The 25,442-nt window shown below is 37.6% G+C and overlaps 1 protein-coding gene across 2 annotated transcripts in view; it reads right to left on the reverse strand.

Moving 5' to 3' along the window:
* The window catches only part of LTBP1 (latent transforming growth factor beta binding protein 1), a 140,616-nt gene that overhangs the window by 53,042 nt on the left and 62,132 nt on the right, over positions 1-25,442 (reverse strand). For both annotated transcript variants that reach the window (XM_053458561.1, XM_053458560.1), the window contains 4 exons: positions 14,303-14,530; positions 13,140-13,408; positions 6,160-6,262; positions 2,718-2,789 (listed from right to left, as the gene is read on the reverse strand). In XM_053458561.1, the coding sequence (XP_053314536.1) occupies positions 2,718-2,789; positions 6,160-6,262; positions 13,140-13,408; positions 14,303-14,530 (672 nt within the window). The remainder of the gene's footprint in view (positions 1-2,717; positions 2,790-6,159; positions 6,263-13,139; positions 13,409-14,302; positions 14,531-25,442) is intronic.

The following is a 25,442-nucleotide window of genomic DNA, read 5'->3' on the forward strand; positions in this document are numbered from 1 at the left end:
AGTTCTTTGAAAGAAATTGTGGTGATTGAGAAGCCACAGCATCTCCTTACTTCCCAAAGTTACTATCAAGAAGAGTGCATTCTAAGCTCTAGGTGAGGGTGAGTTTTGCCATTTACTGTACTAGCCATGTGGTTTACACTGACAGACATGAAGCACACTGCCGGCCCTTAAACAATAGAAGCCGTATGTGCAAATCAAATATATTGAGTGTTGATATGAATAGAAGGTATTTAAATAACTGAGGTCATGGTAAACATGTGCTGCTATTACAGGCTTGGAGAGCTTATTCCTTGATGTTGACAATAAAAGAGTGACTGTGACAGCAGATATAGATTCTCAGCTAATATATAAAGAAGTGATATCTGGAGAGATTTCATTCCACTTCCATTGAAGTGGCAGCAACCTTACATACATTACTTTAAAAAGTTACTTAAAATAGAGAAAGAAAAGGAAGCAAAATAACATTTAAAAAAAAAACAACAAAATAAAACCCATAACCCCTCAGTAGATTTATAAAATATATGTGGAAGTATATATATATAATAATTTAAAGTACATTACACATCGCTAGGTTGATTGGGATTAAATTCCACAATTATATAAAAGATACACTTTCTAGGTTTTGTTTTTTGTTTAATAATTTTCTTAAGAAAAACGCTCTCTATTTAAAGGTTCCTTAAAGAAAAAAAGACCTATAAAAGTGTGCTATAGATTCCTGATGGAATCACATCTCACTCTAATGTATTTTCTTTAAAAATGTGGACATAATGATTTTGTTAAACGGTGCTATTTGCTGGTTATATATCACTGACAAACTCCAGCATTTGAGCTGCATGCTATGGAAAATCTCCGTAATTGCTTGGGATAGCCATAAAGCCATCCTAAATCCAAAAAAAGACCAAGGTCTGATTAGGGTCTGAGCCTCTACATCAAGGAAAAGGGATAGACTAGGTGGGCCAAATGGTTTTTATTTGCTGTTCAATTCAGTTTTAATATTACTAATGAATATTCATTTTAAAAAGTGCTTGACTACGCTAAATATTGTTTATACAATTCAGAGATTTTAAAGAAAAAAGATCACAAGTCCAGTATAAAGACCTAAGATCATAATGGTTACACTTGTACAAAACAAAATGCAAAAAGTGTGGGTGAAAAGAAAAATAAAAATGGCAACCTTTTTTAGGCCCTAGACCTTAGGATTCGTCCCTTTTCACTCCCAGTTGCCCCTAGCGATGCTTTTCCCACTAAACCCCCAAACTCACTTATAAATAGGAATATGGAAACATTCTGAACCTCAGCATTTCTGGAACATTTCCAGATAAGTCCCAAGAACAACACAGCAGATCTTACGCATGGAAGCAACAGCTAAACGCAACATCAAAACTGAGAAACTACTACATGATTAAAGAAAATAAAAACCAAGCTCAGACCTCATGAGACATGCTGGTACTATTAATTAAGCAATCAGACGATTTACTTTCTCTCTGAAGATAATTTAACTTCAACTAGATGACGAAATAACTTGGTAATTTGTAAAACATACATAGTACACTGATGATAGCATTTTCTGATTGAAAACTTTAGGATTAGCCATCAATTTTATTCACTGACATAACATAGGCTTCTGGCCATGTAGCAATTATATGTATTATTGAAACTTATGACTGCACAGCTCTAGATAAATCCAATTACATCATGATTTATGAATATATATCATATCAGCATTCTACTTAACAAAAAATATGCAGTGACCTTGTTAAAAAAATTTATATTTTTTTTTAAAAGAAAATATATTGCAGTAGTCTGAATTCCCTTGGTGTTTCCTGGTAAGCAAAACCTGATAAATCAAGATTTTGAAAAGATAATTTGTGGTAAAAACTGGGTAGAAGTTCTATGAAAGTTTCCCATATTAGCTAGGGCCCAAGAATGCCTTTGTTTCTACCGAACATATCAGAATTCGCTGAATACTTTTATAACTTACATGAAAGGCCTAAAAAGAACAGAATGTCTACAATGTCTACAACACTCCAAGAAAGTAAAAGCCTGTGAATTTAAACTGATATAAACTAATATATATATATGTATAAAATGAGGGATATATAACCTCCGTGTATATAACCTTACACAGTGTAACACTGTGCAATCATGGGAACTTTAGTGAAAGGCATGGTAGGGCTTACAGGGGTGGCAGAGGGGCAACTACCCTATTGGCCTCTCCAGGGCAGGATAACAAGGAACTAGCGATTACGAGACTTTTAAGACTGGCGGCTGTAAGTTTGGCCGACGGATGAATATGACAGGCCCCGTGTTATGTTTTTATGCTGGCGTAGTGCGATGTCGGGGCATATCCAGCTGGCAGCGGCACACTGCATGGGGCATCGTCAACCAGCATTTGCTCGGTGTGCCAGATAGCTAGTTTGGCTTAGTCCTTTCAAATCTTTATGCTACGGGCCTGAAGATGTCTGCAATATGTCTTATGGGTATTCATTGATAATTTGTATATTGTCAATTTGGTGTTATTGTTTATTGTTATATTGTCCTTTTTGGTATTATTGTAAAGTTTGCATTCTCCTCTAGTGTAAAAACAGTACGGAACTTGCTGGCACTCTATAAAAAACATATATCAATAATTATCAAGTTCCCAGCTTGATATAAGAACATTGCTCACAGCAGACTCTGAATTCTTAATGCTCCCATATTTGCTGTACATGTTTTACCTTGGCAGAAGGTAGCATTGATCCGCTTGTAGCCTTGGGGACATTCCATCAGTTGGGAATAACCAGGATAGTCTGTAAAACACAAGCAAATGTTAATTAGCAAAAGCTAATGTTTTCAAGGGATTGTGTCTATTTTTCATTTATTTCATTGATCTCTGTTTCTGTGAAGCCTATCCTCTTGGTTGGCAGCCGCCAGCAAGTTGCTAGCACCAAGATGAATGCAATTTCAGCCAGCCAGATAGTTTGACACACTGTAACTTCAAGTGTTTCTCAAACAGAGGGTGAGGACACCCTCAAGATGAAACAAAAAGACCAGCAATTTTACAGTTCCTTTAATATAAGTGAAATCCAGGGCCAGGTTAACCAAGGACCACATGGAGCAAATTGCCAGGCAGAGTGCTAGATCAGTTTAGATGAGCGGAAGCGCCTTGTTTTTTCCCACTGTGTTGTGTGATATGTGTCATGTATTTTTTGGCAATTGCCCAGATATTAATGGGACATTATTGTCCAGGAGTTATGTGCCACTTGCCATCAGTCCTGTCAAATCCCACAAGACTTCATTGGATGCACATGAGCAGTGCCTTTTTTTCTGCACTAAACCATGGCATGTGCAGTGGCAGGTATTACCGTATTTGCTCGATTATAAGACGACCCTGATTATAAGACGACCCCCCAAAATCTGAATATTAACTTAGGAAAAAAAGAAAAAGCCTGAATATAAGACGACCCCAAAGGAAAAAAGTTTTACCAGTAAATGTTAATTCATGTAAACTATTTTTTTTAATAAAAGCTATGATTGAGAAAAAGATTTTTTTTGTTTTTATTTCTTGTATTTTCCAACCTGTCCCCCAGTTACGCACATCTGCCCCCAGGCTTGCCACTCCAATATGGCACTGTGGCCCATGATATGCCTTTTAACCCTCTATATGCCACTGTGCCCCATGGTATGCCTTTTGACCCCCCTATGTTCCACTCTGCCTCCAGAAATGCCTTATACCCCTATATCCCATTCTGGCATTTAGGGGGTTAAAATGCATATTATGGGGCAGAGTGGCATATAGGGAGGTATAAGGCATTTCAGGAGGCAGAGTGGCATTAAGGGAGTTAAAAGGTATTGTATAGAGCACTCTGCCTCCAGAAATGCCTTATACCCCTATATGCCACTCTGCCAATTAGGGGGTTAAAAGGCATATTATGGGGCAGAGTGGCATATAGGGAGGTATAAGGCATTTCAGGAGGCAGAGTGCTCTATTAAATGCCCCCTTAACGCCACTCCAGAAATGCCCTATGCCCATTTAACACACACACACACACCCTATACCCCCATTTAACTAACTAACACACACACACACACACACACACACACACACTCTCTCTCTCTCTCTCTCTCCCCCCCTCTCTCACCCCCCTTCCCCCGCTCTCCCCCCTCTCTTACCGGTGCTTCCAGCCGGGGCAGCGGGTTGACGTTGCCTTCTGCTGCAGCCGGAAGGAGGTGTGGCTAGCAGCGGGAGTTTGTATGCGTCCGTCGCGTATACTTTCCCCGGCTGTCAGAGATCAGAGTTCCCCGCACCGGTGCGGCACCGGTGCGGGGAAGTCTGATCTCTGACAGTCGGGGAAGGTGTATGCGACGGACGCAGACAACCCCCGCTGCTAGCCACACCTCCTTCCGGCTGCAGCGGACGTTGTCTACGCGGATCGCGTAGACGTCAACCCGCTGCCCCGGCAACACATCAGGAAGCACCGGTAAGTGTGTATGATGGGGGGGGTCGGGTGAGACAGGAGGATCCAGGTCCCCTGCAGCGGTGCGGGGGATCTGGATCTTAGTCTCCTAATCAGACCTCTATTTGAGGTCTGATTAGAAGACGACCCCGATTAGAAGACGAGGGGTATTTTTCAGAGCATTTGCTCTGAAAAAAACCTCGTCTTATAATCGAGCAAATACGGTAGATTAGGTTGAACATAATGTAATACCAGCACTTAATATGAACAGGGTGTGACATCATAAAGAAATGTAGAGAAACATGCGATAGGCTGTTCTTTTTTTATTTAACATTAATTATGTATTATTTGTGTTGACTTAGAAAATTATTATAGGCATAAGAAAAGAGGGACTCTTTTTGTACAAATGCTCCAGGGACTCACGCTCCTTAATGCAGCTATACTAAAATAACAAATCGGTTTTCTCTTTGAACTTTAAAAACCTATAGAAATCACTTTTTTCAGAAAAGCTTCCCACAAACCAAATAACTAATTTGTATTTTACTTGCAGTTTTCCATGAAACAGAAAATCTTATAAATGTTTAAGCTCCCTGTAAGTCTTTTCTGAAATTATTTACATACATAGCTGCCAAATCCTTTATTCCATAATACATGTATCCTGTGGAGACTTGCAATACTACAGGAGACATTGTTAAGTACATGCCCTGCCCTTGCTTGAAGTGATCAAATAGTAACCTAAGAAGGGTATAAAATGCAACTAGTGTAACTTAAAGGAAAGCTTGGCACGTAAAAAACATACAGGTCATTCAGTTAATATGATTCACTCACTACTCATAGAAATTATGATAAGTCATAATTCCATAGCCATTATACACTATTGTTTCCTCACATCTTATTATATTGTAGGACGCAAAAATCCTGCCATTTATTACATTACTATGTGGTTACATATGGTATTCGTGGAAAGATAATACTCAAATAGTTAGGACTTTGGAAAAACTAGATACAACAGAGAAGCAATGAATCCAAAGTGACAGATGTAAGTAAGGAAACGTATATTTTTGAAGTAAATGCACATTGAACCAATTTTGGAAGTTTTCTGTTACTTAGAGTGCTTATAAAAATGTGTTTTCATGTTTTTTATGGCATGAGGAGGCCCACCAGCCATCAGCCTTGGGACACCAGAGGTGAAATTCCAGACGTGGTTGTAGAAATGTTTGGCTTATGTTTTAGTAATATCTTGCTCCTAGAAAGGCCACCCAAAAGGTTCTCCAATGTTTGTCTATTAGGCATTCTAGGGCACTGCCAATAATTTGCTTAATGTGGTCAGTAGTATCAGTTAGTCTCTATGGTCAGCCTTAGACTGTTAGAGTATTGAGAGTATTCTAGACTGTTCATAGTGGAGGATCCTATAAGAGGGCTCCTCAACCCTTTTAGTAGGTTTCCTACTGGTCCTCACATCATCCTTGATAAAGGTAGGAAATTAGCCCCATTAAGTATGAATGGCATTTAACATGGACATAGCTAATAGAGAAAAGTAGGAGGCAGCGATATTTTTGAACATGGACAGCTTAGAGATGAAGGGCTGCTGATCTACAATACAAGATTCAGTGGCTGCCAACAGTGCAAAGCTCCAGCATCAACAATGTCGGATATAAGGAATTCTATTGTAAACATATAAATGGAATAGTATGTTTCAGTATCAAAAAATGACATTACTTACTTGTCTTTTTTGGACATTTCATGCATTTGTTGAATCCCCAAGAAGTTCCAACGGTACCACAGCAATCATCTTGTTTGGAAAGTCCCGGCAATGGTTTGCCACACTAAAACATTGAGTAGAAGACAGAGATGAATGAAGTAATAATCTAACCCTCACTACAGAAATCTGCATGAAAAATATATTATAAATAAACAGACAGTATAATGTCCCTGGCACCCCACTATAGAAGAGTCTGAGTACTTCTATATTCATTGTTTTTGAAGAATGCATATTAAAGTACTTCCCTGACACAGAAGAGGTTTCCCTGCTGCAGCAACTGCGCTCTTCCTTCATGATCCAACTATTCTTGTCAGGAAAATGCTCCCGTTGAAATCAAAAGCAGCACCTTCCACACCTGCACACCGGGGTCTTAACAGAGAACGTCCTGGAGCTTACTGCATGTGAGTGTGTCTTGCACTGGAGTTGTGTTTGGCCAAGACATTTAGCAGGTGGTCAAGGAATGGAGCAGAAGTTCCCCATGCATTTTCAAAACGGATTAGAGGAAAATGTAAAGGGTAATGTTCTAAATAATGTTATGTAATCCACTCAAGGGAGAATCAAACAACTGTTTTTAATTCATGTTTTGTTTTAGTGTACCTTTTATTCAAGCCTCTCTACTTAACTATAGTTTTTCTTTTATACTGTTTACAACCTATGTTAAAATGGATGATCTACAAAAATACAGGATCCAAGCCCAATAAAGTGTTTTCATGATTTGCCATTCAGCTGTGTAATGGGAAAAGGGGACAGATGATCTGCGACACTGGACGCTACACCACCATTAAACAGAATCTCTGATCCCACCACCCTTTGTCTGGATTGATACAGACATCGGCATCAAAATTCCCACAATACAGGGGTCCCACAATTCCTTACAGGAATACCCCAGCTGCGTAGTTATGTGTCTGCTTCTTACATCATTTTTCTGTGGCATTATGTGGCTTCTTGGAGGGGTTTTCATAAGATGTCCAGATCCATGACATCTACTATAACCCTGGAACATCACTCGCAAACAATGTTTATGGGTTTTCAACAAAGGGTAATTCATCAATTCAACCAGACCCCTAACAGAGTTGAGTCTTTTACAAAGATGGACAGCAGCAAACTGTAGCCTGTTTTTAAAGTTTTTCTTTTCTACCACTAATCTAAATGCTGATCTGATCAACCACAAAAAAGGTGGTGACCATTGTGTTCTCCAGGATAGCTGATAGCACATTTAATCTAAACAAGCTTAACATTAAAACTCATGAGGGGAAAAAAAGATTTACTGTCACCTTTTGAAAAAAAAATTATACAATAGCAAACTGCTGCCTTTGTATGTGCTCATAAAATTATAGCTATTACGGGAAAATGCAGGAGAAGGAACAATCAGCTAATCAGCTCTGAAAAGAACTCAGCAGGACGCTGGTCCACGGGAGTGCTTTTAATTACTTTTCTTATTATTTGCCCAGAAATGAAAGTGCAACAGGGAACATTCCTGGGAATTTATTTCTGTGGCGTAAGAAAGCCTGAGGTAAGTGAACAATGAGTTTGTACAGCTGGGCAACGTTGTGCCAAGCAGACTATAAACAGGAAATAAATCGCATACTATAACGTCTCTGCCAGGGCCTCCATAACCAACACCATGTCAGCATTCTGGTCCCACAGACCAAATGTTCTTGCAGAGTATAGTAAAAAAAAGAAAAGAAAGAAAATTGCTTGGGAAAATTACAACTATCAAGGACAGTGGTTTTTAAAGGTCTCAATACAGTTTTATTCATATAATGCATATGAAGTAAAAATGTTTATTTTATCATGTTGTTGTTTTATTATTTCAACAGAAAAATGTATTGTAGGGATGTATTCTTGCAATGAAGGTTTGATACTTGGGAGAGGGTGAAATAACTCTACTGAAAGAACAAAAGTGCTCCAGTTATTGTGTGAAACTCTTAACTTTACATTATGTGCCTTGAAAAAAGATGATCTCCAGTTTATCATTGACGTAAGAGAGGCTTGAATTAACTACCTATTTACACAATACGACCAGGAGTATGTGGACACCCCTACTAATGATTGGGTTTGGGTGTTTCAGCCACATCCATTGCTCACAGGTGTATAAAATCAAGCATATAGGCAGCCATCTCCATAAACAAACATTGGCAGTAGAATGGGCTATTATGATGCCAGTAGAACACTACCTTCCAGAACGCATAGAGCCTACAGTAATGTTTGGTGGAGGAGGGATTATGGTCTGGGACTATTTTTCAGACTAGGCTAGGCCTCTTAGTTTCAGTAGTATTAATGCTGCAGCATACAAAGACATCTTAGACAATTGAAAGCTTCCAACTTTGTGGCACCAGTTTGGGGGAAGACCCTGTTCAAGGTTCATAAAGACATTGTTTGAAGAGTTTGGTGTGAAGGAATTTAAGTGACCTGGAAGGAGTCCTGACCTTAACCCCACTGAACATATTTGGGGTGTTATTAACTCTGATTGAGAGTCAGGCCTTCTCGTCTAACATCATTGTCTTGCCTCACAAATGCTCTTTTGGCTAAGCAGCACAATATCCTACAGACACACACCAAAATCTTGTAGAAAGCCTCCTCAGAAGAGCAGAGCACAAAGATCAGGTATCCACATACAATCTCAGACATACAGTATGTTGGTGAACAGCACTAACAACCCTTACATTTAAAAGGTCACACCAAATTTGAGTCAATGCTACCCTACTTACAGTGACTGTGGAAATTATATAAAATACAACTTTATTTCTGAGAAATCGACAATACTATACTATACTCAGTGTAGTGTGCTCTGAGCTACCATTATGCGTCATCTTAACGGCAGGAGTAAGGATTTGCTGCTTGCTTTCACCTAACATTCAAAAAAGTTATATACAGATTACCTGAAATTATTTAGAGGTTCTATCAGCTTTACAATCATTAATCACCTGGATGTATAATGTACAGCCTATTAGAAACACAGAGTTTAGCGGCCGATAAGAAACATTTGGCCAAGTCAGTCTGCCCAGTTTTTCCTGTTTTATAAACATCAAACATTATTTGGTTCTTGATCTTGTCTTACATTCAGAATAATCGCATGCCTGCCCCATACATGTTTCAACTCTTTCACTATATTAACCAAAGAAGCAAACAATCCAGAGTAGGCCGTGGTATGTCAATGTCTAGTGGCATTCACTCATAAGCATTTTCTATTTTGCAACTCTATCAACGGTAGCTTTTCCCCTCATTTAAAGAAGAAATAATAAAAATGAATAACAAATATAACTAATATTTAAAAACAGTTTGATACATGGTAATTTTAAAAAGTTTTGTTTATTATTTTTCATGCAAAATACTATTTTTCTAAGGCTTTTGAATACAGTGACTTCCTGGCATGAAAATAAGAATTGTCTCATTTAAATGGGAGCTGTCAGAAATCAGAATTAGTATTGGCTCGATCGGGCATTCTTTGTTACATTCGAAATCCTCTGATATGGGTGATTTAGATCAATACATAGTATCCATGGTGTATCCTTAAATGTATCTACCTTGGTTCTTAACGGCTTATTTGCTTTTAAGATGTGTTATGCCAAACCATGAATTTTAAGAAATTCCAGACAGCTTTTCCATTGGCTAGAGTGATTATTTTTCAATCCCAACTTATGCCTGGATAATACCGCCCGTGGGAAAAGTGTTTCAAATGTCAAACACCTGATTTATTTTTTCTGACGATGCAAACTGTTCAAATTTGATGGTTCATTTGCAGGCAATGGCATCTCACACCGGGGCTGGCTGAAGTATTTTTAAAATCAATATTTTGATTTTGGAAAAAAATGCTTTGTATGGAGTATGCCTTTAGTGTGCACTTGTGCTCATATATTATTTACTGTAATCCATTAGAAAGGTATATTTATACATCAACATGTGCTATAAGATCCAAGAGCACAAGTATAAATCAAGGGTTTAATGATGTAAGCACCTTGTAGGTACCTTTTTTATTCTCTTTGGGATGTCCTAGAAATATATATATTTTTGAGTCTCAAGACCCTCATGTCAGAGGAAGAAAAAAAGAGAAAGGGATTTGGATCATAAACAGAAGCTGCAATTGGCAGGTATAGTTCCACCAAACAAGCCTTGTTGCTGCCTTCTATTTTAACACACTGTAGTCACTCTTTTGGATAAGATGATTTTGAAGAAAGAAAGAAAGAAAGAAAGAAACAAACAAAAAAAGAGAGAAAGAAAGAGAAAGAAAGAAAGAAAGAAAGAAAGAAAGAAAGAAAGAAATATATAGAAATATATATATTTTTGAGTCTCAAGACCCTCATGTCTCGTGTTTTCAGCAATAGAATAGGGCCAATCTGGGGGGGGTCATACAGTCGGCAGCGTATTCCTTCCTTTTCTACACTGCTGTGATTATATATATATATATATATATATATATCCCAAATAGTGCTTTTGATACCAGTATGTTATGGTTGATATCCTCAATTAAGTGTCTCTTCCAATAATGACAAGTAAAGATTGCCATGATTTTCCATAATAGAGCCATTTAGGTAACATATCTTCACAATGGGCTTTTTAAGGGTTAATACATTAATATTTAGTCTCAGAGTTAGCTCATTTAGAAAGTTTCCAGGTATGGCTTTTATGCATACCCAGCAAACATTTTAAGCTCCTGCAACTGAAGGATATCAGAGGAAGAAAAAAAGAGAAAGGGATTTGGATCATAAACAGAAGCTGCAATTGGCAGGTATAGTTCCACCAAACAAGCCTTGTTGCTGCCTTCTATTTTAACACACTGTAGTCACTCTTTTGGATAAGATGATTTTGAAGAAAGAAAGAAAGAAAGAAAGAAAGAAAGAAACAAACAAAAAAAGAGAGAAAGAAAGAGAAAGAAAGAAAGAAAGAAAGAAAGAAAGAAAGAAAGAAAGAAAGAAAGAAAGAAAGAAAGAAAGAAAGAAAGAAAGAAAGAAAAAGAAAAGGGCCTGCAGTCTGGGGGGGAGGGATGTCCTACTTTCCCAATCTCTAATGTTGGAAGTTATGCCATATTTAACAAGGGCTTCAGCCCAAAAAGGCTCATGGAAATTCGAGGGAAGTAACATTCATTTTGAAAATAAGAAGCTTGAGGCTTTTAAACTAAGCTTGTAAATTGTGGCATATGCTGGATGCATTAGGCCTTCCCGGTGATTCAGCCAGAACAGTCTTTTGGCTAAATTAATTTCATTTGCATTTAGCTTTGTCCAAGCAAGAAAAATAGCATCCAAAGTCCTTGATTTATTTTCAGGCATAATAATGGTTGTCATAAGGCGCTGTGAAGTCATAGAAAGTTAAATAAACTCAAAACAGTGGCAGTATCATGTACAATTCTATGAATACAGACCCTGGGGTAAACAATCCATTTGGATATATTAAGCAAACAGATAATGTATCAAACATCTGAGCAATCCTTTCAATAAATTCCAGACTGTCTACAGTTTGGGGGTTAAATTAAACTATAGAAAACCAAAAATGAACTTTGCAGATGGACTGGACCACAAATACTAAAAAAGCAAGGGCTCATACCTACAGTTTATGCGGATGCCTATTTTACAAATACTATAACTAAAATAAAAAGTATGATGACAACTAATATTACATCTTATTCAATTCATAGTTTCAGGAAACCTAAAACCTGATGTCTTCTGAGTGCACCATTTCTTTGCTTTCTCCTATAAAGACATTTTCTAACACCTCACCCTGGACCCAACTGCGACTTTTTATTTTCTCAACTCACTCTCATATGTTGGTATTTAATAAGCACGCCAAATAAAACTTTAAATATTACAAAAATAATGTGTTATTTTTTTTTATAAAACCTGGTTATATTAAAAATGAACACGCTGACTTTTAGCAATTGTGAATTACACACTGGTGGCAGTAGGATAATTGTATACACATTGTTTAGATTCCTGATTTGTAATACCCTTCTAAGCAATAGCATTGCTGTAAACTAGACTTCTGCATTCGTATTCGTTGTTCAGCCCGAGTGCCGAAGAAACGAACATGACGGCGGTAAAACGTAAACGAAGACACACAATATGAAGAATCTTCGTGTTCGTCTTCGTTAATATCTCCAACTAATCTCCCTGGTCCCTTCCCTGGTAGCCTACCTTATCTACGCAGCATCGCAGGGGTTAACGGGAGCGGAAACCCATAGGATCGCGCACCGTGCTCTCCCCAGGCCGAGTATCTGTGCCAGTATTTTAAAAGTACGTACAAGCGACTCTATTGGCCGCCAGCAGGGAGCTCGTCTGACATCAACCATTGAAGAGCAGCTGTACTTCATTGGTTGATGGCAGAGGAGGCCCCTGGCGGGGACGAATAGAATTGCTCGTACGCACCTTTAAAATCCTGGCGCCAAAGCTGCTGCATACCGCGTTAACCACGTATTAACCCCTTCTAAAAAAAAAAACTAAAGAATGTACATGAATATTTGTCCGAAACGAACACAGGAACAGGTGAATATTCGTGGAATACGAAGATTTCCCCCCCCCACAAAGACGAACAAGAAGAGTTGGCCGGTGCCCAAGTCTACTGTAAACACTACTTAACACTTTTAATAAACTTGTTTGTTTTATCATTAATTTCTTGCTGATTATCTGCTTCTCTCAACCGCATGTGTGGAAAGCCGCACCATTGATTTTAATGGGAGAGCTTTCTTGCCACTCATTGGCTGCTTGAAGAGAGAATCTTCAGAAAACGGAGGAGGCGAGGGACCATAAGATAAGTCTTATTTAATTTCGATAGAATTACCATACAAACAAAATAAAAACTGAAAATGTTTTCAAAAAGTACTTATAATGTATCAAAAAGTACTTTTATATCCATTCTTTATAGATGAGGGTGAGGTAAGGTTCATGTAAAGTACCTGTCGGGGTACCTAAGCAACTTTCACATCCCACCTCACATATTGTTTTACTTACTTGAGTGCCTGTAGTTTCTTGGAAACAGCGTCCAAGTTGGGTTTTTGCAGAGACTGGATACACATTGGGTATGGTCTGCTGGTGTGGATACACGTTGTGTGGTAAATTATGCTTCTGGATGCCATGATAAGAGATCTGAGTTTGTCCAATCTGACTGTCCTTCTTCTGTGTAGAAGAGGAGCTCTCTATTCTGGACACCTGATGAAATTGTACAGAGGCTTCTGGGGGATGCTTGACATGTATGTTGACCATATTTGGTGGGAAATTCACTATTAAAAAATGCATGAAATTATCATATTACTATTCCTTTTTTTTACTTACGGTTATTTTTCTCTTTCACAAAAACTTAAAATGCCACAAACTAAGCACAAACAACAGAAGGCATTATGTACATATTACATCGAAAATTTTGCTAATATATCATTGGTTAAAAACAGATACAATCATATTGTGACCTCCTCGAGAATGAACAATATAATGTCCCAATGTTCTAGCAGCCGGTTTCATACATTGAATCAATAGTCGCCCAGAACAATCAAAATCAGCCACAATTCATTTGTACACAAGGAGAGGGCACCTTTCTATAGTGGTTGTGTTCTGCAAGGTTCCTAGCTAACTATACTTTAACTTCTGTTACAACCTCTAAAACCAATGATGACAAATGTTGCTCTAAGCTAGGGACTTATATTATACATCAGGGGTAGCCAACAATTCATCCTTCATTTTAGGATAATGTCAATGGCTAGTGAACATCATGAATGTGCTTCCTCTATTGATGGAGGATTGTCTTTTGTTTATCCTACTACACCTCCAAATGCAAGCCCAAACCAAATTATAGCTAATTTAGAACTTGAACACATTAGATTATGTATATGTTTCTGTATTAATCAACATATTTACATATTTTTGAAATTTGTGCAACCAAATCAGAAGAGAGGTGTGCAGTTCCACTTCCGAAGGGTTACTAAAAGGCTATGCTGGTGAGTAGTGGTTGACTCACATGTACCCCAAACCGGATAACCTCTAAAACGTATTTAGCCTTCTACACTTAGCGGCTACTGTGTGACCCTGCAGAACCAGTAGGTATGCAGTATCATAATTTCAACAATAAATTGACAACGCACCTATGTCTCTTTACATGGTAATTTACGAGGACCACGTACCTTTAATTCCTTGTTGTCCGGTCACAGTTAGAGGCAAAGTATGTGTAGAGTGAATCACATGGGGACCAGTAGCCTTCAGTGTATGTTGTTGTTGTTGTGAATATGGTTTCTGGAGGTTGCCATTATGGACTGGGATCTGACAGAGCTTGCCGGTAAAATTAGGGGGGCAGTGACATTTGTCTCGAGCGATGCACTGTCCTCCATTGATGCAAGGAAGGTGACAAATAACTGTTGGAAGAAAGCAAAGAATTTTGATTATCTGTCCAAACAATCATATGGTTAATATATAGTTAGTGCTACAGAATATGATCACCCAATATATTGTAGTGCAAACACTGGAAATTTAATAGAAAATATATGTATATTTTATTGTTATTTATTTAATTTTACATCTGATGTAAATATGTAACACCATGTATCTTACTATTTATCATGGTATTCACTTCACATTTTAATTGGAGGAATGCTTTAAATTTTTATGGTGGAATGATAGTGTTAATTAGCATACAGAGGAAAACAAAAAACAAAAGTCTTTGAGCAATGGAGATCTGCTGGAGTCTATTTACCAAACTCTCACAAGTAATATTCTTTAATGTTTCTTATTGACAGTGCAAGAATGAAGAAAGGAATGAAGGAGATAACTTAACAGTAGCATCATTTAAATACCATTGTTACAACCAAAAGAATGACAGCATTTCTCATTTTGATATTTGCCAACTTTCAGGAGCTGTCTTTCTTGACTGTTGTAAGAATATAAAAAAAAATAGGAACCTGCAGTTAATTACAGATACCATGTTTATTTTTTAATACATGTGAGTCCTTATAATTTTATGTCCCGGGCTCTTTTACAAATAAATAATACCATTCCTTGGTAATGTGAATTCTGAGCTGTTAACTCCCTTCCGCTATACTAGTCCGGACAGAATAAATTAGTTAAAGTCTTCAATCTAAAATGTTCTTCACACTATTTTTTCTCCCACTTCCTTAACAAAAAGAACTTTCGAGGCCCATTCTCCCAGGCCCACTTTATCATAAAATTTTGTGGGTTTCCCTGGTGATCTACTAAATGAAAAATCCTGTAATGTTGCTCACGTTCATTCATCTTGTGAGGGCCTTATGACGCAAGTAGCAAGAATGTGATGTCACATCCTTCCTTTGGCCTTTATAAGATCTAGTTACAGATCTCTTTTTCGTTGTGATTGAAGGGGAGATGGTTTCTTAAAAGGAAGTTCTCAGAACTATGTCAAACATGAGCAATACAATGCTTGAGAAACATACGGTATGTATGTCCCTGGCTCTTCATTGGTATGTAACTACTATCCACCAGCATACAAATTGCTCATCCCTATGAGCTTCATAAGTTTAAAAGGGTAAAAAGGGTGGAAATAAGTGAACATTCCTCAAAAACATTGTGCAATTGTAAAGCCAGTGATCCGTTCGATCAATCTTACTGTAAACTGTTTATATTTCCTTCCAGACTATTGTTTAAATACATTTAAACACATTATATGCTATAGATGTTTTATGCACTTTGGTAAAGTGCAGATATATAAAATCATACTGTATATCACATGACTGGTTTGTAATTTCAGTATTAACTATGAAAATGCCATTCATATACATGGGATTCATGCATTGAATTTGCTGTTTTTACACATCCGTATACTAGAATAATAGTATTGCTAAAGTTGTTATATGCAAAAATGAATAATGATATGGTACTGATTAAATCCAAATGTGTACTGTATAGTTATGATGAAAGGGGGGAAATTAAGTTAAACAAAAATGCATTCCAAAAGTAAGAAGCAGAAAGCAGAACAGTACCTGGAGAGCAGGAGACAGGTCTGAGGTAGGAGAGAGAGAAATGTGGACCTAGAAAGAGTAGTAGCTTTAGGCAATAAACAGAAATATGGAGAAATACAACAAGACTAACTTTAAGTGCCAGGAAAACGTACAGATCAATTTGGTCTCTTTTGAAGAACACAAGGTTATTTATCTAATGCCCTCAATGTTTTTGAGAAAAGGCAGTGTTTCCTAAGTTACAAGCTGCTTTCACACAGCCTGCTTGAAGTGGTTTGGTCGTCGACCAATTTTTACCAAGATCAGTAAAGGGGATCCTAACTAAATTCCCAATATCATTTGGGCATCGAAAGGAGTAGTCCTCAATACACATCTGCAGCCCACCAGCTGTCAGTCGGACAGCTCCAATACGTCATCACATAACATATTTCCTGACAATTCTAGGACAGAATTAAAGATAACTTTGGCTTTTCTCGGTATAACCGAAGTTATTTTAAACGATTACTGGCTCTTTAAGGGACCCAGAGTTTGCAAACTCAACCATCTTTTTTTCTTGCCAAAAATTACACTGAACAAATGCCAAATGCTAAAAAAGTTTTGTTATATCAAAGTGATATTTTAGTGCAGAAATAACAAAAAGAAGAGTATTGAGCATTACAAGGTCCTCCTGCAAAGAGGATCTGTCACTTTTTAATTTCCTACATTTTACTATTCAGTACATTGAACAAAGCTTTATAGCAGTGCTTACAGATTGCACAAAGCCCCCCCCCCGAATATACGTGTTAAGTGTTAACCATAGGAGCAGCAGCATTTACTTCTTGTTCTTAGGTTCTGGACTGTTATTTTGGCAGTAACATAGAGCTGATCCTCTATTTTGTTATTTTTGTGTTACCAGCACCTATTTTTTTTTTGTGCACCTACACTCCTTAATAACAAAGCTGTTCTAATCACAAAAAATGCTTTATAGATGAAACTGCACTGGTGCCTTCCCTTGGTGTTTCCAAACAAATCAAATAATTCTAAATTCTCCTTTTATACAGTCACTCTGGTTTTTAGATTGAACGTAGTGATATAGTGACAATTCAGCTGTTGACTGATGGCATAGAGCTCAATTGTTAGCAAGTGTCCCGCAGGAGCTGACACGTTAGGAGAAGCTAATCCAGAATAAAAAAAGCCAGATAAACATATCCAAGGCTTTTTGTACTTTTTCACCCTGCTAGGAATAAAGAAAAAGCACTATTGTATTTGCCAATTTATTAATCCTGGTGTGTGTCGGTGTGGCAGACCCTGTCCTGGTGTATGTTTGGGTGTTGGTGTGGCATAGCCTGTCCTGGTGTGTGTGTTTGTGTGTTGGTGTGGCAGACCCTGTCCTGGTGTATGTTTGGGTGATGGTGTGGCATAGCCTGTCCTGGTGTGTGTGTTGGTGTGGCAGAGCCTGTCCTGGTGTGTGTGTTTGGATGTCGGTGTGGCAGAGCCCTTCCCGGTGTGTGTGTGTGTGTGTGTGTGTGTTTGAGTGTCTGTGTGGCAGAACCTGTCCTGGTGTGTGTGTTTTGGTGTCTATGTGGCAGAGCCTGTCCTGGTGTGTGTGTGTCTGGGTGTCAGTGTTGCAGAGCCTGTCCTGGTGTGTGTGTCTGGGTGTCGGTGTGGCAGAGCCTGTCCTGGTGGGGCTTTGGTGTGTCGGTGTGGCAGAGCCCATCCTGGTATGTCTGTGTGTGTTTGGGTGTAGGTGTGGCAGAGCCTGTCCTGTGTGTGCTTCAGTGTTGGTGTGGCAGAGCCTGTCTTGGTGTGTGTGTGTTTGGTCATAAAGTAAAGGTTTTGTGTTATTTACTATATTTCAATCTGTGTATCCTATTAAAAAGGATTAGTGGCACTAAATTGTGGCTTCAGGCATCCCATGTATGATGACTTTTTTTTGTGTACTGATGTACTCCCAATCCCATCACATAAGATTCTATCTTATACTATCTGCCTAGCACTGATGTTCTCTTTACCGAGTACACAGGGATGCGGAGGAGTTAAGATTTCTGTCTATTTTATTTATTTCCATAAAAAGGTCCACCAAAATCCTCAGCACCACGCCCATGATGCGCTTAATCCGGCAATGCCACGCAATGCTGACTGCCAGAGTAGAGGTTGTCCTTATAACTGGTTCATCGTCTGGGCTCACTCCACTGTTTACCCAGCCATAACAGCTGAACCAGACATGTTCAGGCACACATCAATGCACATCTCTAATATCGACTGACCCTCCTTTACTTCTTTTTTATATAGGATATGTGAAGTAGAATAGTCCCCAATGCCCTCATGTTGGTTGTCAGCAGGAATTGAAGGGATGACAGGAAAATCTTAATGTTTGCTGCACGCTTGTACAAACCTGAATCTGCCCTCATGCCCTGAGGCAGTTCCTTTTGTAAGAAAAAAGTTAAATAAAACAACAACTTTTTTTATTCACACTTTTTTCTTTTATATCAACCTTTGAAAAAAGAGCTCTTTCCTGGCTCAAAAAAAAATGCATTTGAGCCTATATTCTTTCCGGGCTCCTAAAGAAATAAACTGTATATAAATCCTTGTATCAAGGATAGCTAAATAAACTTCATATATACTAAGACTTATCCAGTCCATGATAGAGAGGATTTAGGAACACACTTGGTAAATTATTCTGTAAAACAATACAAACTATTACATATTAATGAAATATATGGTGATGGCTCAATTTAGGCGGGATCACCCTGTGGTACGCACTTGCAACATTTTTTTATGGGATAATCCAAACCTCTGTTTCTATTAGTCGAAAAACAATTTTGTTTTAAGTTTTTTTTAGGGGAATTAATCATAGTGTTTCCCTAATTCCATGCCCTAAACGCTTCTGTGATTGAAATATGCTGACTAGGCCTTGTATCATTTTCACAGACCTTTACTATAAGAGAACCAGGAGTGAAAATGCTTAAAGTTTCTCCTGGCACATATCGCTATTGAAAATATTAATCAACTGATTCCATTCGTTTGAAACAGAGGCTTACATGTCTGCGTGTGCATGGTGCCTGGCCAAATCTTCAACTTAAACAAGAGGTTTTCAATAAAGAAGCTGGTTTCCGGCAATAGGCTTACTTGACGCATTTGAAGACATAAGCGTCAGTGCCAAGAAAAGTTATTCTAGACTGGTCTAATCCTAAAATAACCGGTGCTTCTATAGACTCATTTATAATAAAAGGAGTACGCGTAACATAGTTTCACTTGCTGTAAACATAGAATGTATGTTTTAGATCACGCTTCAGTTGAGATTTTCCTTCATGACCTTGGACTTTGAAGCGGAGAACCGAAAGATTAACAATTTTTATACATGGCAACGAACAATAACATCTCCATAAAGCTAATATATGGCACTATACATCACAGGAGACTGCCATGTAAGATCAAGTAGCCAGATATGGTATTTTTGGTTCTACAGCCTTTCCAAGAATAATCTTTTTATATATACACTTAGCTCACAATAACCACCTATTTGATGAAGCACTAACAAGTATCGGGAAATATTATTCACAATTTTTTTTTTTTAAAATAGTCACAACCAATGAAAAGTTCACTTATACAATATTTTGCTGCATTTTAAATTTTGTTAGGATTTTCTGTGATTTCTGTAGCTTTCCAAAACGTCTGGTTGCTTTCCATAAGTTCATAAATTCAAATGTTATAACGCTAGGCCTCGAGGGGCAAAAAAGGGCCATCTCAATAAAAAATATTTTAATTACGTGCTTTGAGGTAATGATACACAAAATTCCTGGCATATTTGTGGCCCTTGAGGCCTGGAGTAAAAACCAAACAATAAAATAAAAAACAATTTAGCCTTAGTGGTGCAGCTTTGTGGAATTCGATGGTGCTATATAAATGAATAATATACAAAATAGTATTTAATATTAATATTATTTTAATGTGTGTGTGTGTTTTAACAAGAAGGAATAATCATGTAAAACCTATAACGAGTAGAGAAGATGGCTTCCTTGACTACTTCTGACAAACATATAACGGTTATTTTAAACATCAATATAAACAGTAAAACTGTAAAATATTAGACCTGGAAAAATATCAAGAGCTCTTAAAGAAGAAGGCCTTGTACCTATTTGACAATTAAAAACATTTTCAATGGTAACACTTTGCAATGAATTTATGTAATTTAGTTTTTTTTTCTTAGAATTCTCTATCTACTTTATATGGCATTGCAATAGAAAATTGTTACTTTTGTATACAACATTTTTACAAAAAAAGATTACTAGCTTTCTGGTGTTTGTTCGTATACTTTTGGGTATTATATTTTCTCTGACGTTAATAAGAAAAATGGATGTTGCTGCATTAGCCAAAGAGAAAATGGATACTAATTGAAGTCAATAATTTTTATTGGGCCAACAAAGAAAAATATGTAAAGTTCAGGACCTCAAGAGATCCCATCTGAAGAAGGGACATCTGAGATCCCCAAAAGCTTATATAACTTTACATATTTTTTCTCTGTTGGACCAATAAAAGGTCTAAACTTACATTTAAGACTCTAACATTAAAAGATTAGAGGAGAGAAACCCAATTCTTCAACTAGGCCAAATATAACAGCATTGGTGATATCATCTCATTTGAAAATCCAAAAGCTTCTGCCAGTCCATAGGAATGGTTTGATTTGGCAGGATATGTAACTTGAACGCAACCCTTAACTCAGAGGAAATGATAGTTACATAAAGTGTTCTAAGTTTTTACCAAATAAGGTCTGACGTGCATACAGAACGCATTTCTCAAATATGTGCGTCTTTTTCACCAAATTTGTTAAATCACAGTACTTTAGATCAGAAAGATACAGTAATAAATCACTTGCGTGTTGTTTCTGGGGAACACTGTCCAAAACCCTAACTAAAGAAAGGCTATACCTAAAACACATAATCACTTATTTTTAAACACAGGCTAACTTTTCCAGTTTACAAACATCTAAGTTCTGTGTTTAAAAGTGATGGATAAAATATCGTCTTCGTAGTCAGCCCCAGTATCTTTTATGTTAGTTATATAATAAAATATAAATCAAGCAATACTTAATGGTCACTATTGAAAATCCTTCTATATACAGACCAATATTTGTCTGAAGGCTGTCTGTAGCTTTTTATTTAAAAAATATCTTGAATGCAAGATGGCTGCTTCAGTCCGAAGGTTTTAAAAGTCAATACATAGTCAACAAATTAAAAATGAAGCTGATACTTGTTACGGCATGGGTCGATATGATTGGAGATACTGTTAATTTTAGATGTACAAAAAGTAATGGGTTAACTGGTGAAGCAAATTTGTTCATATATCCTTAAGCTCAGTACATTGACTAAATGAAAGTAGAGACGTAGAAACATAGAATTTGATGGTATATAAGAACCATTCGACCCATCTAGTCTGCCCATTTTTCCTGATGTAGAGACTCACACCTTAATCAGTCCTTGGTCTTGTCTTAGATTCAGGGCAACTTTATGCCTTTATGTTTCTTCAATGTATTGGCCTCTACCACATATGTTGGGAGGCTGTTCTATTTATCTACCACCTTCTTAGGAAGATACCACCTAATTAGGAAGATAACAACCCAACTTGTTTTATTTATTTATTAAACAATGTTACACAAGCTCCTTCATTTCTACGTGGCTGCAAGTTTAGACATAGTGGACTATATTTTGCTTGCTGAGTGCTGTTAACTATAGAGCTATGTTTAAAGCCATGTGTAAAGTAGCAGAGATTGGCAAACGAGAGATCCCATGTATGCAGTGGGTAAGAAACGTCTCCAGCGAGAATTCCTAGAGTACATTGGAAATTTGCACACTTAGTGATTGGATTGGATTGTTTTGAGACATGCCAATGTTGGCATAAGTGTATTTTATATTGGTTGCTGTACACTTTATGTTGGAGTCACTTTTTTGGTCAACATAATCATATCAAATCTGTATCTAGCTGCTGCTCCAAGACATATGGAAAGGTAGAACCTAATAAATCCTGAAGTGTGATGACTTCAGACCAGAATTGTTTTAGATAGATGTCTATTGAAATAATCACGTATTATTTTATTTCATGTATCGTTTTGGAAACATGCTTGAATCCATCGTAAGGACCTCTTGATGTTTTATCCACCGGACAAGAAGGATATGAAGCAAGTTCAAGAACAATGCTACACCAGAGTGATTTGACTTTTTTTTAAATACCAGGTCAAATGAGAAATGCAGGTTTTCACTTTTGGTGGCGTGTGTTTAATTTAAAAAAAAGTACCTAGCTCAAGTCAGAAGACTTTGAAGAGTTACACAGCTCAAAAGAATAAGCAGCTGTTGGTATCTACTGGGGTTTCTCTTTTTGATCTCCATCCATCGTCAAAAAAAGAAAAATTACTCATTTTTTGGGTCTAATTTCATCATTTGACTAAATCGGTGCCCAGATATGACACACTAACACCAAGGGAGCTCTGTGTAAATGAGTCAGCTTCAGTAAAGAGTTTAATCTTTGTGGTTTTTAAGTAAATGTATCTAGAGCCTGAGTCATCTATTAAAGGTCAATTGTACCAAGATAATATATGAATATAAGGATATTCATATATAAGGGGACATTATAATCAGTGGTTTATCATGGCTGGGTCCTGCCATGCTCTATGCTGAGCAGCATATCCTGGCACAATGCATTTTAAAGAAGCACGGTGCGAAGTAAGATCATTATGGAGCCTATTCCGGCTAAGCACTGTGCACCATAGGGTACATGGGTGGTTGCAAATCTTGAGGTTGTTTGATGATTAAGGAAAAAGAAGGGAAGATTCAGATCCATATGATAATGAAGATATATATATATAAAAACACTACTATGCCTCCCAACAGTCCCTGGTTTGCCACTCTATCCTGCTGTCCCACTGAGCTCTATCTCGCATCTCATGGTCATTTGGGACCACCGGAGAACACATACCTGTATATGCAGTATTGTGTGCATGCATAGTAGCGCTGCCAGTTTGAGTGACACTCTACCTCCCAAGCTCTGACCCCAAGCATCCCGATTTGCCGGGATTAGAAGTAGGGAGGTATGCATTACTCACCATTACTTTGAATGCAAAAAAACATGGGATTTAGATAGACAGATTCTGTTTCACTAGTGACTTTACTCCATGACTCACATCATGTTAAGTTCATTTCATGCACATGTGCTATAGACATCTGACATGTAACATCATTATACATTATGCCATAAAGCGGTGTAGTTATAGCGATATCACATTCCATGTCTCTTAACAAAGTGTATCTGGACATCAAGGAAACATGTCACTAATATGTGCCAAATGTTCTCAAAAACGGTTATATTTTAACCTGTATATTTACTAGTAACTAGTGGAAACAAACAAACTCTTAAAACCTCAGGCACTTACTCAGTAGACAGTCAAACCTAGAATTGACTAGATTACGGTGCAAATGCAAGCACCAGAGAGCAATCATTTTTGTTGCCTTAGAGCATAGAGAAAATACAACATGTATAAACACGATTATGAGATCCTCTCACTTTGATACTGTAACCTTGCCACACATGTATTGCTCATTATGGTAATTATCTGACGATGATAAAATTCCTCCAGTCTTAGATGACTGGGGTAAGGAGATAAAAATCCCAACCACTTGAAAACGGCAAAGAAAGCAAGCATTCTTTCACCTTGTGTCTATACGTTTGAACAGACATAACTAAATGACCGTGACAGCCATTTTATTACGGTATGCAATCTGGAGTCTAAGGAGAGGTGCACTGCATTGGAAGCTATAAATGTGCAATATAGTGTGACTTGTATTTAATCAACAGCCATACTACGCAAGAAATTACATGTCTAAGCTAATACTTTAAGCTCACTGAAGATCCAGGAAACTAGGATACCCAAAATCTTTTCAAGAACCCCTATGACCATATATTAGTGTACTCTCTAGTCCTTGGCCATTCACCCCTTGAGTATCAGGACCCCACTGTCCAATAAACTGTAAATACTAGCGAGCAGTTTATGTCATTATTACATACAAAGTTATTATATAGCAAGGAGATCTTGGTTCTATAGGAATACAATTTAATAATATTCTTCAAGTTTCATAAATGCGCTGATTTCTACAGATTTTTCTAGCGTTTAAAGGGCAATCTGGTTTCAGCGTGTCTTGAACACAGTAAAAGCATTAGTAGTGACAAGTGAAAGCCCTGTCTTTAAAGCTACTTATCTCATGCCAATTAGAAGTTTAGATGATTTGAGGGTTTGTTTGTCCAGAAAAACGCAGATCCCTTGTTTTTTTTTTATCCCAAATTCAGTCGTTTACTGGGTTTGAGCAGAAATGTCCAACATAAGTATTGCAGATGCATAAACTGTATGTGAACCGCACAGATGTTTAATGTTCTCTTCTTGTCTTACATTAAGCTACTTTCACATAATTTGTATGGCACAAATGTAACAGAAACCTCAACAGATTTATCAGACAGAAGTATGCACTGACTCGAGGGCAAACCGCAACTTACTCACTGATTACTGCCTATCCCTCCAAAGCTATTGTAATCCTGTCCTACACAGGAATTCCTTCAACATTTACTTTCACCTCTTTAATCCATCTTTAATGTTGCTGCCAAAATCAAGTGAACTGACCTGTTACTCTGTCTGTTGCTCGAGAAGACAGAAAGTGACTTGAAACATACCACAATTTCCTCTCCAAATTAGATTTCCTTCAAAATGACCATTTGATGATCATCAGCACAGTCTTCAGTGGCCACGCAATTCCCACCTTGAGAAATTTCTACAGAAACATCCTTAATCCTCCTACCGTGGACCATTTTATGATTATGATGGAGCAGTGATATAAGATCCAAGCCCTGCAGAGCAAGGGTAGATCAGAATGAGTCTAATGTGAAGCTCTGGACACTTGTTTCAGGTGGCTTCCTTGTAGAATTGTCTGGTCTACCTTATGGGAAATCAGGTCCTGAATTATTCAACCAGATGGACACAAACTGGCCAACCCTGTTTCAGCCAACTACCGACACCATCATACTTCTTCACTTCTGCTGTGTTTCTTTAATTAAATTCATCACATTTTGGTTTTCAGCGTTTTAGTTATTTTATGTCAAATATAACCCTTCCCTTTTAAAAACTACAACATGGTACTTCACAAAATGTAAATAGTGCAGTATTTTAACACATTCTCTCTGTATCAAGCGAGTTTCTTTTCTTAAATAAGGCTGTCCAACGAAGGCCTTATAGTGGCAATGTATTAATATGACTGTAATTTACATGTGACTCTTCTGAGCTAAGAGGGCACTGAACACTTACCATGCCTCTGACACATGCACC

This window comes from Spea bombifrons, chromosome 3 (genome assembly GCF_027358695.1).
Source record: "Spea bombifrons isolate aSpeBom1 chromosome 3, aSpeBom1.2.pri, whole genome shotgun sequence".
Lineage (NCBI taxonomy): Eukaryota > Metazoa > Chordata > Amphibia > Anura > Pelobatidae > Spea > Spea bombifrons.